We start from the raw sequence: 16,283 nt of genomic DNA on the forward strand, positions 1-16,283 counted from the left end.
TTCCTCCGAAATGTGCAAAGTGCCCAGATTGGTTAGCTGGCCCAGTGTATCGTGATTCGCTGAAGCGTCCGGAAACGCCACGCCCCTTACCTTTTGTTGTTACGTGCTTCAGTGGAAATGTAAATAATGGCGTCTATATTGCTGTATTAAAATGAGCCGAATCAGACCCAGATGAAGAGGGTCAAACAGAACCCCTGCAATCGCGGCTTTTAAAGGACGTTTATGAATGGTATTTCATTTAGTATTTGTGTCAAAGTGTTTAGATATGCTGTCACTGCTGTTTGTTAGCTTTCAATATACAGTTTTATCCTGATTAAAGCTTTACTGTAGCCAAATACATGACTGAGTAGTTGCATTTTTGTAAAGGAAGCGTTTAATTTCTATGTCTATGAACATAGAAGTTTGTTGGTGTTTGTTGGCATTTGTTGAAGTATGCACTAGAATTTAGCTAACTGGCTAGTGAAGCAAAAACACATTGGTTTTTGTTTACGTCCTTGATGCAACCAAAAATAGCGACAGAATTATAAGTTTAAAAGACATTTACAAACAATACAGTCCTTACAATTTGAAGCTAATAAACAGCAGCTTCTGCTTTTAAAGTGGGAACTGCTCCATCTTTCAGTAAAAGCCTTTGTGCAAATCCAGCTTTGAACTCTTCAGCGGCGCATCCAGTGTAGAAAATATCACTGATTATAATGGGTTCTATTATCTTTTGACACGTTGCTCGCGTCCGGTGTACACAACTCTTCCGCTTCCATTATGCCGTGCGACATGGCCTCGCCCTCTTTGTTGCGTGTTCCCGGGGGCGTGTTTTGCAGGGTATATGATATCACCAACCCTAGAAGAAGCTCGTTGTAGTCCAAACCTGTCGTTTTTGTTGGCATTAAACTGCCATAACGTTAAAAGAAAATATCTCTGTTTGCATTGAACTTTCAGCGCTGTAACTTTGCAGATACTGTTTATGCTCAAGCAGCAACATTACACACTAACTAAAGTTAAAAAAGTGAAATCGCAATGAACCACCCCTTTAAAGTGACAGACAAGCATGTGCTTAGAATAAACAGAGTGATATTGTCTGCTGGTGTGGACACTAATATAGTTATCTTAGTTATCTTTATAGTTATCATTCTTGGTGTGAACGGGCCTTAACAATAACAATAAAGATATAGAGCAATGATATCGTTGGGATCACTTGCAGAATGATTTTTTTCTTTCACTAAAACATTAACAGCCAATCAGAATCCATTCAAATGTAAGGGCTCGCGCATATAAAATGGCATATGACATTGCAGAGAAGTTAATCGCCGAGGTCCGGAAAAAGCCACGTTTGACAAGTCAAACACCCTGTTCAAGGATACTTTAAAGAAATATATTATTAATTTATACTCTTGGGATAAATGTTGATTAATGGGATTAATGGCGATCATCATGCAAGGCTAGCAAATAGTGCAAGAAGCTGCATTGAAAATAAAATAAAATAAAATAAAATAAATAAAATAAAATAAAATAAAATAAAATAAAATAAAATAAAATAAAATAAAATAAAATAAAATAAAATAAAAACAATGTTTAATTAATTTTATCTTTCCTTTTCCATCTCTGTTTGTGGACAGGTACCCATTCCCCACAGTGTTCAGTACGTGTAGTAAGAAGGATCTGGTGGCTAGTCTGGAGAAGGGAGTGGGCATGTGTTTGTATAATATGCCTGAAGTCAAAATGCTCTACGGGGGACAGAAATGCGGCAACGGATACATTGAGGAAGGAGAGGAGTGTGACTGTGGAGAGCCGGAGGTATGAAAGACTAATACACATCAAAGACCTTTGTGAATCACTACAAAGCAGACTGCTCTTCTAGCTGTTAGGATTAACAGACCCGAACTAGTTCCATATCTAGTCTTTGGTTTTGTTTGGGATTTGATTTGGTCGGTTTAATATTCACAGGCCAATAGCTTTTTTACTCTGACTTGTTCTCAAAAACTGTTCCTGAATTGACAAATATTCAGAAACAACACATTCTCACATGTGGGGAAACATGCTAAATTGTTTATAAATATAAAATAGGATACATACAGTGGTGGTCAGAATTATTGTCACCCTCGGTAAATATGATCAAAGATGACTGTAAAAATAAATCTGCATTGTTTATCCTTTTGATCTTTAATTCATAAAATGAGTAAAAATCTAACCTTTCATTGAAGGAAAAGAAGTGGGGGGGAAATCACATTATGAAATAAATGTTTTTCTCCAAAACATGTTGGCCATAATTATTGGCACCCCTAGATTTTTTTATGAGTAAAATATCTCTGAAGTATATTCCTAGTCATATTTACATTTTTTTTAGCACACCAGGGTGATCATGAACATGAAATTCTCCAGCCATGACTTTCTGTTTCACAGGAGTATAAACATGAGGAAACATAAAGGCCAAATTCCCATAATCATTCATCACAATGAGTAAAACCAAAGAATATAGTTCTGATGTGCACCAAAAGATTGTTGAGCTTCACAAAATAGAAAGTGGCTGTAAGAAAATTGCTAAAGCATTGAAAATCCCCATTTCCACCATCAGAGCAATAATGAAGAAGTTCCAATCAACTAAAGATGTTACAAATCTGCCTGGAAGAGGACGTGTGTCTAAATCGTCCTAATGCACAGTGAGGAGGAGAGTTTGAGTGGCCAAAGACTCGCCAAGGATCACAGTTGGAGAATTGCTGAGATTAGTTGAGTCTCGAGTCTCAGAAAGCCTAAAAAAATGATCAAACAGCACCTACATCCCCACAAGTTGTTCGGGAGGTTTTCAAGAAAAATCCTCTGCTCTCATCCAGAAACAATCTCCAGTATATTAAGTTGTTAGACATGATTGGAACTTCAAACGGGACTGGCTTCTATGGTCAGGTGAAACTAAAAAAAAATGAGCTTTTTGGCAGCAAACCCACCAGATGGGTTTGGTGCACACATGGATAAAATTACCCCATGCCCACAGTTAAATATACTGCTGGATCTTTAATGTTGAAGGCCTATTCTTCTGCTGGACATCTTGTTCAGATACATGGTATCATGGATTCTACCAAATATCAACAGATAAAAAAATCAAAACCTGACTGCTTCTGCTATAAATCCAATAATGGGCCGTGGTTGGAGCTTCCATCAGGACAATGATCCAAAACAAACATCAAAACCAACACAAAAATGTGTCACTGAGCACAAAATGAAGCTTCTGCCATGGTCTTCCCAGTTCCCTGACCTGAACCCTAAAGAAAATAAGTGAAGTGAACTGAAGAGAAGAAGCACCAACATGGAGCTGGGAATCTGAAGGATCTGGAGAGATTCTGCATGAAGGAATGGTCTCTGATCTCTTGTCAGGTGTTCTCCAAACTCATCAGGCATTATAGAAGACGAATCAGAACTGTTTTCTTGGCAAAAGGAGGTTGCAAAAACTATTGAATAAAAGGGTGCCAATAATTGTGGCCAACGTGTTTTGGATATAAACATTTATTTCATAATGTGATTTCCCCCCCACTTTCAATTCTTTTTCTTCAATGAAATGTTAGATTTTTGCTAAGTTTATAAATTAAAGATCAAAAGGATAAACAATGCAGATTTGTTTTTACAGCCATCTTTGATCATATTTACCAAGGGTGCCAATAATTCTGACCACCACTGTATATCATTATGCACTATACTTACTGAACATAAATGGAAAAATGTGAAAGAAATCTCAAACAAAATACAAAAGTGACTGCCATGTTGTTAATCTTATTGCAGTTACTGCAGGGTGTCTTTGAAATGATTCATAGAGTGAAATTTCATTTACTTTTGGATCATTACTGCACTAAAAATTGGAAAACTGTTCTGCAGTTTATCAAGAAATGATATCATTAAATCGACACAAATCTGGTCAAATAAATGTTGTTCCTATCTGAGCCAGGGTGCAGTGGGTTACTCATATGTTTGGCCCTGTTTACACCTGGTATTAAGATGCGTTTTGGTCGATCAGATCACAAGTGGTCAAGTGAAACACATTCCCATTTACACCTGAGCTGCGTCCGAAATCGCACACGGTTGAGTAAGTACTACATTTGAATTTAAATTTACTTCACGACCGTTAAAAAAATTCTATATAGTACGAATGTGTGTAGTATGCATGAATTTGTATGTACTACATCAGCCATGTTGTTACTATCACATGACCTACCAGCGTTTGGTTACGTCCCTTCAACTCCATTCACAAATCCTCTCCCGTGGCCTCACGGGATTGTAAAATGTCCATCGTATGCACACTTCAGAATCTCGCCAGAAGTAGTAATTCATCCAGGTACTTTTCACCTACTGTTTTTCGAATACTATGAATTCGGACATACTACTTTGTTCGCATTCTGTTTTTCGCGTACTATATAGTAGAGAAGTATTCAATTTCGGACGCAGCTCTGGTGTTTTAATCCATCTCTTTTGTCCACTTTCAACCACTTGTGTCCTGATTTCTTTGAGGGGAGGGTCTATGGGCAGGTAAATGTATAGCTTTGTTCAGATCTTTTGATCTAATGATCAGAATAAGCTCATGCAATTTACATATAAACGTGCCTGGAGATGACGGAAAAACAGATCAGCAGCTTTCATTTCGGCTCTGACAGCCAGAAGACCACGCCGAAAGCTGTGAGCCTGCGTTAGAAATCAATAATGGTGAGAGAACATTGTGCTTGGTACATTTTTGGCTTCAAACCAAACTTGGGTCTTCACCCGTTCTTTAAATCCCGTCTTGCTAGCTTGCTTCCCCTAATGTTTACACATTAGGTCAGAAGGTGGAAAGTAGGCAGTCTTTTGTGGCTGTTCGAACACATTCGAATGTATGAGTGTTTATACTACGAAAGCAATCCAGTTGAATGTGTTTTCAACTACCTCTGGAAGTGGTGGAAAGTGGACAATTTCAAAACATTTTACACCCCTTTTACACCTGTATTATGTCATCCACTTTTGATCAGATTGACCAAAACACCTCTTAAACCCAGGTGTAAACACGGCCTGTGTGGCATAAAAGAGCTGTTAGGGCCCAGGTTTGAGTCCAGACTGCGTCATCTGTGCAGCCTGATCCCTTTCCACCTCTCTCCCCCCTTTCTGTCTGTCTCCACTGTCCTATAAATAAATGCTAAAATGCCCCCTAAATATCATGTAGTAATGGAACTGGAGACTTTAGAAATGATGTATGTAATTTAGATGTCATGGAGACATATTATATCAGTGTAGACCTAAGGAAAAAAAGCCTGGCCTGAACTTTAAAGTCTAGGATCTTGTTATGGGGAAAAGTTTGTTTGAGAATGACACCCGTGAGCTCGGGTGATCTCACCAGGGGGAATGAGGGAGGAGGTGGGTAAAGAGAAGAGAGGAAGGCTAGCAGGTCTTGAGTGTTGGGTTGAAGGATGAGAGAAGCCCAACCCCCCATCATTTCACACTGGCTGACGATAGTTTAGAGAAAACAACAGGTCTGTAAAGAGATGTTTGTGCCTCTGAGGAGCAGTTACAGCCAGCGGACTGACCTAACCCAACCCAGCCCTTCAGCACTTCTCCCACTCCACACCAGGACCTTGTTAAAGAGGGAAAGAGGAGAGAGAGGAATAAAAAGTAGTTTTTGAAAGACATTTCTGTATGAAATAAAATTTGAATGCTTGAGGTCTTAATAAGCTTCTTGTGTACTTTTAGAGAAGAACAAAGTACTTCTGAATCACTACAACAACAAAACAATAGATTTTCAGTCTTAAAAATCCAGCTCTCTCTCTCTTCCTCACCCTTTTTCTTAAGATAAATGTCCTCTTTCCTTCAATTGTGCTAGGACTCTGAGGTTCCCATCACTTCCAGTCTTGGGTCAGTGATGATGTCACTCACGTACACACATGAACGCACTGATACCAAGAGTTCAGAGTTTCAGAAAACATTTTTTTTTTCTTTTTCCAAATCAGAACAATGCATGGACCACTAATTTAAACCAGACATGTCAACAAACCTACAGTAACGTTTCCTTTTTTTTTTTTTTTTTTTTTTTTGTTACCATGGATGCAAAGAACTGGTTGAGAGAAGGGAATTTCCTAAAAGAATACATACTCCACACCTGGAACTAATATCGAATGAAGTAATCATACGGGACCGCTGTTCAGAGTCTTTGTTGTTGCTTTCCATTGTTTTTCAGTAACCCCTAATTTTCTAATGTCAAATTAAAGGGGTCATATCCTGTGCTAATGTAGTGTTTTATTTTTCCACTGAACTCTACTTATAATGTTAGTCAAGGTTTCTTGCACCAAAAATGATTGTAATTTTGCTTTTCAGACATTTTTTACATTTATCTACCTTCTTTCTGACCCATAGACATAAACAGCCCAATTTAAATATGTAAATGATTACTTGTTTTCTTTCCTCATTCTGCTTATTTATTTATTTATTTATTTATTTTACTTGTTTTTTTTCTGTGTACTTTGCTGGGGTTTTTGTTTTGGTTGTTTTTTGTTTTATTTAGCTTGTTTTGTTTTTAGTTTTTGTTTACTTTGCTTGTTTTGTTTTGATATCTTTAGATGTGTTTACTCGGCTTGTTTTGTTTTGGTTCACTTTTTGCTTTGATTTTTGTTTTTTTGGGGGGTTGTTTTTTGTTTGTTTTTTAATGACTCACCCTCATGTCGTTCCAAACCCGTAAGACCTCCGTTCATCTTCAGAACACAGTTTAAGGCGTTAATAATGCACTTTTACGTCGCCGTGGTTGGCGATTAGGACGTCCGCGACATTTTGAAGCATCAAATACATTTTGGTCCAAAAATAACAAAAACTACGACTTTATTCAGCATTGTATTCTCTTCCGGGTCTGTTGTCAATTCGCGTTCACGACTCCGCTTCTTCTTTTTCTTGTTTTACGGCGGTTGGAATCCAGCTTATTGGTGCATTACCTCCGGAGTGTGGTTCACGACTCCACAGTGACGCTGCTGATGTAAGATGCTGCTGACGTGTTATCTGGTGCGCCCGAGCTTAGTTTACAGTCTGAGGGAGACACACGCTGTATTCAAGCTATTCTACATTGTTTGTACTTTGGTATTGTATATTTTTTAAAATGGTGCGTAAGTGTGCATGTCGCGGATGTCCTAATCGCCAAAAACAACCACGGCAACGTAAAAGTGCATTACCAATGCCGACAGATGAAAGGATTCAATGGAATCAATTCAATGGAATCAATTCAATGGAAAGGATTCCGGAAGAGAAGACAATGCTGAATAAAGTCGTAGTTTTTGTTATTTTTGGACCAAAATGTATTGTCGATGCTTCAAAAACTTCTAACTAACCCACTAATGTCACATGGACTTCTTTGATGATGTTTTTATTACCTTTCTGGACATGGACAGTATACCGTACATACATTTTCAATGGAGGGACAGAAAGCTCTCGGACTAAATCTAAAATATCTTAAACTGTGTTCCGAAGATGCAACTTTTTTGCATGTAATACAATGACACATCCATTCAGATCCACTGTCATCCTTGTTACCTTTAGGAGTGTCTGAACCCCTGCTGCAACGCTACCACCTGCACTCTCAAGGGAGATGCTGTGTGTGCCCATGGACAGTGCTGTGAAGACTGCCAGGTACTATTGTAAATCTCTCCTGTCCCTCTTTCCTTATTCATTTTTGTTCTCTGTGTGTAAAATTAAGGCGTGGAAATCACATTCTCCTTGCCCCATTAATAAGTGCAACATGAACCGACATTTGTGCTCCAAACATAGACACTCAGTTTCCTCTCAGGCCTCCAGACACATAAATCAGAGTGCTCAGCTCACTTACTTGCAAAGGAAAGAAGCCAGACCAGGGCCCTCTGGGAAAGACCCCAGAACAGGGCTACATGGTCACACAGACTTTACAACAAGTTTTCAACCTAGCGCTTCATTAATGTCGATAAAATTAATGTTGCCACTTTTTTTAACCATTTTTTCTCAGTGCAACTTTTCTATTACTTTTATTTTTTTTAACTGGGTAGAAACAACAGTACGGAGCCCTGCACATGACATATTGGAAAAAAATCTGTATATATCATGGCTACGAATTAACAGTTTGAGCCCAGTCAGCCCACGAATTACTAATATGTTCATTCTCTCATTTTATGTAAATGTCCCTCGTTTTACTAAATTGTGGCCATATTGTAATAATTTGTTCTCTTGTTTTACTTCAATCAAAATGAGGGAGCAGACTAATAAGTTATGGGAACAAATTCTTAAAGGTGCTGTATATAAGTTTTGAGTGTACTAAAGCATAAAAACACCATGTGTTTGAAGGTGGTTCACATACTTGTTTCATTGTGTATTGAAATGCCTGTTTTTTGTTTTGGTCTGTGTGGTCCCGCCTACTGCCGATTTAACCAATAGTATTTCCAAAGTCCCTTTACAACAAATCATTTTACCTTGGCGGCCATCTTTGAAACACCTCTCGGGAATGCAAGTGCCGCTCCTATCTCTTTGAATGGGGAAACATCAAATTCTCCAAAGCTGTTCGCCAAGCTTTTGATTAAATTTTATATTTGAAATCACCAATATAATCTGAGAACAACTGTATCATAAATTTTGTTTCTAAATGCATGAACCATGACAAAAAATTGTATTTTTTAGGCTGGACCAAGCAGTCCTAAGTGCGCCTGACTGTTTCTATAGGAACCAGAGCTTCTAACGGCCACTGCAGTGATGCGATGACTTTATCAATCAGTGATTGGCTCTTATTTAGAAGGCGGGACTTATTCCGCCATATTGCGCATTGCACTTTCTCCCATTCATAATAATACGAGTGCACCGTCTTTCTATATAATCTTTGGTTTTTCAACACCCCGGGTTGCCAGTTGGCAGAAAACAGTGTATTGCAGCCATGGAAGTCAGCAAAAAAACTCGGTCAGAGATTGCAGATTCTACCCGACCTAAAAAGCCTTGCCATCCATCTAAAAATCTCTATGATTGGGAGCACATTAAAACATGGATAAACATGGATAACATGGATAAATCAAATCATCATCTTACAGTGTGTAAGTCTCCTCGCCTTTCATTCTCACTTGTGCTCGCTCCTGTTGCACGTCCTCAATTTGGCAACCCGCATGAGCGTCGAGTCTGAGGAGGAGGGGGTGGGGAAACAACCGTCTCCCATGTTTTGAATTTGGACTGCCGTACCCATTTCAACCACTAAGGGAACGAATTAGTGAATTGTGGCCATTATTTACTAAAACGGGAGAACAAATTCTTAAATTTTTGTCCACCAGTCAAGTGTGGTGCTCTGTACATTTTTTTTTTTTTCTTTACCTGATAGTTTTTGTAGTTCATGCAAAGCTCATCTCTGCATGACTTTTGGTTTATCTCATAGTGCCTGCATTTCTCTTTGCTTTATTTGGAAAGAAATCAAACTTAGGTGAAGCCTTTTGTTCTTCTGTGCAGTTAAAACCAGCTGGGACTCCTTGTAGAGAGTCCAGTAACTCCTGTGACTTACCTGAGTTCTGCACCGGTACCAACCCCCACTGCCCTGCCAACGTGTACCTGCACGATGGGCATGCTTGCCACAATATGGATGGTTACTGCTACAATGGCATCTGTCAGACTCATGAGCAGCAATGCATTACTCTGTGGGGTCCAGGTTGGTACCACCGTAAATTTAAAATGTGGATAGCTGCAGGGTTCTTGGGCTTATTTTGATGACCAAAAATTGATCGTAGTCTACTGCAGATATACGCTTCATTAATCATACATTTTTGACACTGTAATTCTATATGTAATCATTGTCTTGCCAGAACTTCCCATTCAGTTCTTACAGTGAGCTCAAGTAGTATGAAAGCTCACACTGATTGCTGTTATTTATTCCATATGTCTGTTCATACTCCTTTCCAAAAGGATTCAGGCCACAGTCTGACATATATTATCCTTTCATCTGTTTTTGGTTTATATACAAGCTCAAACAAGATGGAAGAATTGTACAGTGTCATATTTCCATCTCTAACAGTGGGCATATGCTGTCTTATTTTCATTCTCTCTCTTTTCCAGGAGCGAAACCTGCCCCGGGGATCTGTTTTGAAAGGGTAAACTCTGCAGGTGATCCCTATGGAAATTGTGGAAAAGACTCTAAAGGCTCCTTTGCTAAATGTGAAGCAAGGTACAGTCAGGTCACAATACAACAGCACTTTAATCTTTAATCTTTTACGTAAAGTACAATTTACGTACAATTTACGTAAAACAATTCTGTTTTGTTTTGCTTCAATACATTTTGTTTTATTTTGTTTTGCTTCTTATGCTTTCCTTTGCCTTTTTTGTTTTGTTTTGTTTCCTTTTGCTTTGATCTGTTTTGTTTTGTTTGCTCGATAACTAAAATGAACACGTTTTTGTTTTGTTTTGTTTTGCTCATTCGTTTTTGTTTCATTTTTCTTGTTTTCTTCTTTGTTTAATGCAGTATTGGGTAACTCTCTTACTTCATGCATTTACTATAGTAATAACGGTAAATTATGCACAATTACAAGAAACTAACCCTAAACCAAACCCTAAACGTAACTCAATAGTATGCACATGTAGTTAATTATTATCACTCAGTACTTATCTGAGTAAGTACAATGTAACTAAGTCACCTTTAAATAAAGTGTAACCAAGTAAAACAATAAATGCAAATTGAGCAAAGAGGTCGTTTAACAAACTGAACAAAACAATATTGGTTTACACTTTATTTTAAGGTGTCTTTGTTACACTGTAATTACAGATTTAAGTACTGAGTAATATTAAGTAACTACCTGTACATGTACTTACTATAGGGTTAGGATTAGGGTTTGGTTTGGTTTAGGGTTAATTATGCATCATTTACTGTTATTACTATAGTAAATGCATGAAGTAACAAGTAACTGCGTCACCTTAAAAATAAAGTGTTACCTTTTACTTATATTGTGCTACTTTAGCAGTATAAATGCGTAGCTTTTTTTTTTTGTGCCAGCACACAAAATTAAAATTGAGGACCAGTGACTGACACAGAAATTACAGGACAGAGGTTCTTTCCATGACACACATTCTTGAAACAAAAGAATATTAATCTAAAGAATGATGAGTGTGAAATGATGAATAGTGTTGGTTAAGGTTGTCCTGAATCATTCATGTCACTTGCTGTCTAATTATTATAGGATGGCCCATCAAACATGTTGTAATGAATGTAATTTTATTAATTTCTTTACAGGCGTGACATTATTATTCTCAGCAGCAGAGGCAGCCCTATGGTTTTGTGTGTAATCTCTTGTCACTATTAATTACACTCTCTGTTCCTCACATGAGTGAAAGGGTGTAAATGACGAGAGACAACACTCTGTTTTTCACCCTTTTTATCATCCTATCCCATTTATTCTGTGTAAAAACATTTAGCACTGTTGTGTGTCTCACTGAGTTTTGTCCATGTGTGTGTGTTTATGAAACAGGGATGCTAGATGTGGGAAAATTCAGTGCCAAGGAGGTGCCAATAGGCCAGTGATCGGAACCAATGCAGTTTCCATAGAGACAAATATACCTCTGCAGGAGGGCGGCCGTCTTCTGTGCCGTGGAACACACGTGTACCTGGGTGATGATATGCCTGATCCGGGACTGGTATTGGCAGGCACTAAGTGTGCTGAAGGAATGGTACAAGAATAAATCATCGTGCAACATATCTGCTAGAGATTTTTTGTGTGATCAAGAAATTATGATATTGGTAGACTGATATATTTCAGCCAGGCTGATGAATGCAATGATATTTGGCCATTTTTATTGCCATTGACCATTTGGTGTCTGTTTTGCTGATAACCTCCTAAAAGTATTATTATATTATATTATATTATATTATATTATATTATATTATATTATATTATATGATATGATATGATATGATATGATATGATATGATATGATATGATATGATATGATATGATATGATATGATATGATATGATATTATATTATATTATATTATATTATATTATATCAAAAATTAAGATGAGTTAAAATGAGTAATTTAAATAATTATATATTTCATGGTAATTTTTATCTAATTAATCACACATTTATCTAATTTTGAAATTATTCTATTCTAATTTGTTTATATATATATATATATATATATATATATATATATATATATATATATATATATATATATATATATATATATATATATATATATATATATATATATATATATATATATATATATATATATATATATATATATATATATATATATATATATATATATATATATATATATATTGGCCAATACCAATGACCGATAATTCTATATATTTGAAAGCCAATAACCACGATAAATCTAAATCCATATTTTTATATATTTTTTATATATTTTTGAGAGCCTGATTACAAAAATACAAAGGCAAATAATCCATTGGCTTTAATATTTAATAAAGGCCAAATTTTCTTATTGGGCCAACAAAGATAACATTAAAAAAGAACATCATATATCAGCCAATACTGATAAGGTGGCCTATATATATATATATGAATGCAGTTTATTCACTATAGTTTAAAAAATGGGAATAAAATATGACAAGATCTCAGAGTTAAACTGCGTCAGAAAAAAATTATCTTAATTATGTCAAAAAACACTTAAGCAAAACATGGTCAGGTCAAAGTGTCTGAATAATTTTTGGTTCCAATTTATCAGTTTTACTGCTAGTCAACTGTATGAAGAATTTTTGGGTATAATATGTCACAGTTTACTTTATTTTGCTATCCTCACTTACATAAATGAACTATAGTGTCCTGCACCCACTAGTAAAAATATATGAAAAAAATATATTATATCTAAAAATTATATATGAATATTATATATATATATATATATATATATATATATATATATATATATATATATATATATATATATATATATATATATATATATATAAAATTATTCATTCTTTTGACAGTCCTCATTTTTAATAGTCAGAAATAAAATCCAAAACCCATATTTTTATACTTGGTTTGATGTAATATAATTGTATTTGGTTTAATTTTGAGTAAATGTCTCATTTTCTCTTATAAATATTTCTATAACTTGTCATTGTATTGGCCACCCTAGCTCTTAGAAACCCAAATCAGTCAATTACTAGTCAAAGGCAATAATATAAATGTTTAATTTCAGTTGATACCTATTCAGTGACTTAACCTGCACTTCTCTTTCTGTCTTTCTCATCATAACAGATCTGTTTGAACAGGCAGTGTCAGAATGTCAGTGTGTTTGGAGTGCACAAGTGCTCTGGGAAGTGTAATGGAAGAGGGGTAAGGTTGCTTCCGCTCTGTCAGTTACATTTTCCTTAAATCTGCAGGGAGAAGTTTTTTCTCTGACATTAATTATTAGACATTAGGCTCTGATTTGAGTCAGGACTGCTAATAGTAAATGACCACAAATGATTAACTCTACTGAAAGCCCCGCCCTCCACAGATTTGTCCATTTCATTACAGTATAGTTGTTTGCCAAAGTGGACAGCATATGCCCATAACAGCACTTAGCTAACGAGTAGCTTCACTTGATCTAGATTACTGCAAACATTGAAATTGCAGTTAAAAGCACAGATAAGACACTCATTCTGGACTAAATTAGATCACAGCTTAACCTTGTGTCAGTCTTGGTTTTTCATGGAAGATTAATACATAATGTGGATATTTAAAGGGATAGTTCATGCTAGTGAAGACAAGACCACCTAAATGGAGACCAAGACCAGACCAGCTCTCCTTAAATTCTTCTAAAAGATCCACATTTACTACCTGAGAAATGTCTTCTTTTATTAAATCAATAAATACTATTAGAATAATAAGACACTGAATACTGTTTAAATCAAATTACTAACAACAAAATTCATCTTTGCAATGCAGAGGAGGCACAGCAGTTGAATTGGTACAATTACTGCATACTGCATAAATGTTGAGATTAATGTTTAAAAGATAACATTTTGTGTATTGAACGTATGTATAAAATCAGCATCCCATTAGCAGTCGTGCTCATATTTGTGAAAACAGCACTCCTGCTCTTGTGATATTGCTTAATTATATCATATGGTATAATATAAAAAAAATCAAGATCCATACAAGCAGTTTTTTCCAATCATATCTTGAATTGTGTGGGCATTTATATTAATTTTGGTGACCTTTTTGACACTATTCCTCATTGATTTCTGACCTGGGAAAACAGTAACAAAAGAAATCAAATTAGAAATAAGTTATTGACTGCATTTTAAAACAGTAAGTTTTACATCCAATCACATAACAAATAAATCAGACAATGTACCGGCAATTTAGTGATATCCTTGCAGTTGTGGTCTTGACTGGTCTTGAAATTAAATCCTGAGTCCTCTTAGTCTGAGACTGAAACAAGACAAAACAAAAATGCGGTTGAGACAGAGACAAATAATGTACTATACCTTTCATTTTTCCATGAAACCAAAAGGAGTTGTATGTAGCAGAATGTTCAAGCTGCTCTTTTCTAAATTTGAAAATGAATAGTGACCATATTATTTATTGGCACAAGTCACATGGACCACTTTTATGAAGGTTTTTGGAGGTTGACAACCCCTGGACAACATTCACTGCAGTTGTATGGAACAGAGCAGCTTGGATATTCTTCAAAACTTCACCTTTTGTATTTCATGCAGGTTTGGAACAATATGAAAGCAAGTAAATGAAGACAGAAATTTTCTAATTTTTGGGTAAACTATTCTTTCCCTCAATCACATACTGTACCCCAGCCACTCTATTGTATTCATGCTGCAGTGACTCGAGGCTTGTCTCAGCTGTTGAAGTACTTCACAATCAATCTCTGTCACTCCAATAAAGTTATAGGAGTCATATTTAATTCATTTGTGTACAATTTAAAGTGTCATTCATCATCTTTTGGCTCATATGCGCATTCGTTTTTTTGCCAGAGGAGTGCTGAAATGTAATCGCTAAATGCCAAGAACACCCCCACGTCGTCTTTTACATTTGCACCCACTGTCAGCTCTGGAGGGCATGTGTGCAAGCGTGTAATGTTTTATTTATTTTCTCTTATTACACGCTTCTTAAATTGGAATTCTTCTTTTTTTGTGTGTTGGCTATGCAATTACTTCCATTTTTTTTTTTATCCAAGGTATATTTCCTTACTGGAACTGTGCCGCAAGTCAAATTGATAATTTTTAATAGATGTTGGGAGCTCTGTCAGCATCATGGGATGCTAGTACTTTTTTAAGCTGGACCCGCACCCTAAAGACCCAGACTTAGAAAAATTGAAGACCACTTAAAGGAATAGTTCACCCAAAAATGAAAATTACCCCATGATTTACTCACCCTCAAGCCATCCTAGGTGAATATGACTTTCTTCTTTCAGCCGAACACAATCAGAGTTATATTAAAAAATATCCTGGCTTTTCCTAGCTTTGTAATGGGATTGAATGGCGCCTGAGTTTTTGAAGTTCCAAAAAGCGCATCCATTCAATATAAAAGCAATCCATACGCCTCCAAGGGGTTAATAAATGCCTTCTGAAGTGAAGCGATGGGTTTTTGTAAGAAAAATATCCATATTTAAAAATGTATAAACCATAACGTCTCGGGTTACAGATGTAACCCTGGTTCCCTGAGTAGGGAACGAGACGCTGCGTGACAACGCATTGGGAACCTTCTGCGTGATGTCGTCACTGAAGCACTCATGTATCTAACCAATCGCGTAGCGAGACGTCAGAGACGGGTGACGTCACGGACCAGGAAACTATAAAGCACACCCGGATGCAGAGCACGGTAGCTTCTGGATAAGTCTGAAGCAAGCACTCACAAGTGTGCAGGGGTACGGCAAGAGACGCAGCGTCTCGTTCCCTACTCAGGGAACCAGGGTTACATCTGTAACCCGAGACGTTCCCTTTCGTGGGAACTATCGACGCTGCGTGACAACGCATTGGGAACGCAATCCCAACTGAGCCGTAGCTCAAACACTTGTCAAAGTTATCTTGACAACCCGGAGGACCCTAGGGTGGAGCCGATATCAAAGTTATAATACTTAATAAATGTGTGCTGGTATGACCATCCAGCTGCATCACATATATCACCCATGGAAACTCCTGACATCAAAGCTTTTGATGCCGCCATACCCCTAGTTGAATGGGCGCGAACATTCAAAGGAGAAGGCTGTCCGGCCGCTTCATAGGCAAGTGAGATGGCCTCGACCACCCACTTGCTCATTCTCTGCTTCGATGCTGGGCCGCCTTTTTTTAGGGGACCAATAACAGACAAACAATTGATCTGACTTACGCC

At 36.8% G+C, this 16,283-nt stretch overlaps 1 protein-coding gene across 1 annotated transcript in view; it reads left to right on the plus strand.

The window, feature by feature from the left end:
• adam12b (ADAM metallopeptidase domain 12b) overlaps window positions 1-16,283 on the plus strand; it is a 130,992-nt gene that overhangs the window by 94,847 nt on the left and 19,862 nt on the right. The window contains exons 12-17 of the mRNA XM_067367317.1: window positions 1,614-1,791; window positions 7,522-7,611; window positions 9,433-9,628; window positions 10,033-10,141; window positions 11,436-11,634; window positions 13,209-13,286. Coding sequence (XP_067223418.1) covers window positions 1,614-1,791; window positions 7,522-7,611; window positions 9,433-9,628; window positions 10,033-10,141; window positions 11,436-11,634; window positions 13,209-13,286 — 850 coding nt within the window. The remainder of the gene's footprint in view (window positions 1-1,613; window positions 1,792-7,521; window positions 7,612-9,432; window positions 9,629-10,032; window positions 10,142-11,435; window positions 11,635-13,208; window positions 13,287-16,283) is intronic.

The sequence above is a fragment of the Chanodichthys erythropterus genome, chromosome 18 (genome assembly GCF_024489055.1).
Source record: "Chanodichthys erythropterus isolate Z2021 chromosome 18, ASM2448905v1, whole genome shotgun sequence".
Classification (NCBI taxonomy): domain Eukaryota; kingdom Metazoa; phylum Chordata; class Actinopteri; order Cypriniformes; family Xenocyprididae; genus Chanodichthys; species Chanodichthys erythropterus.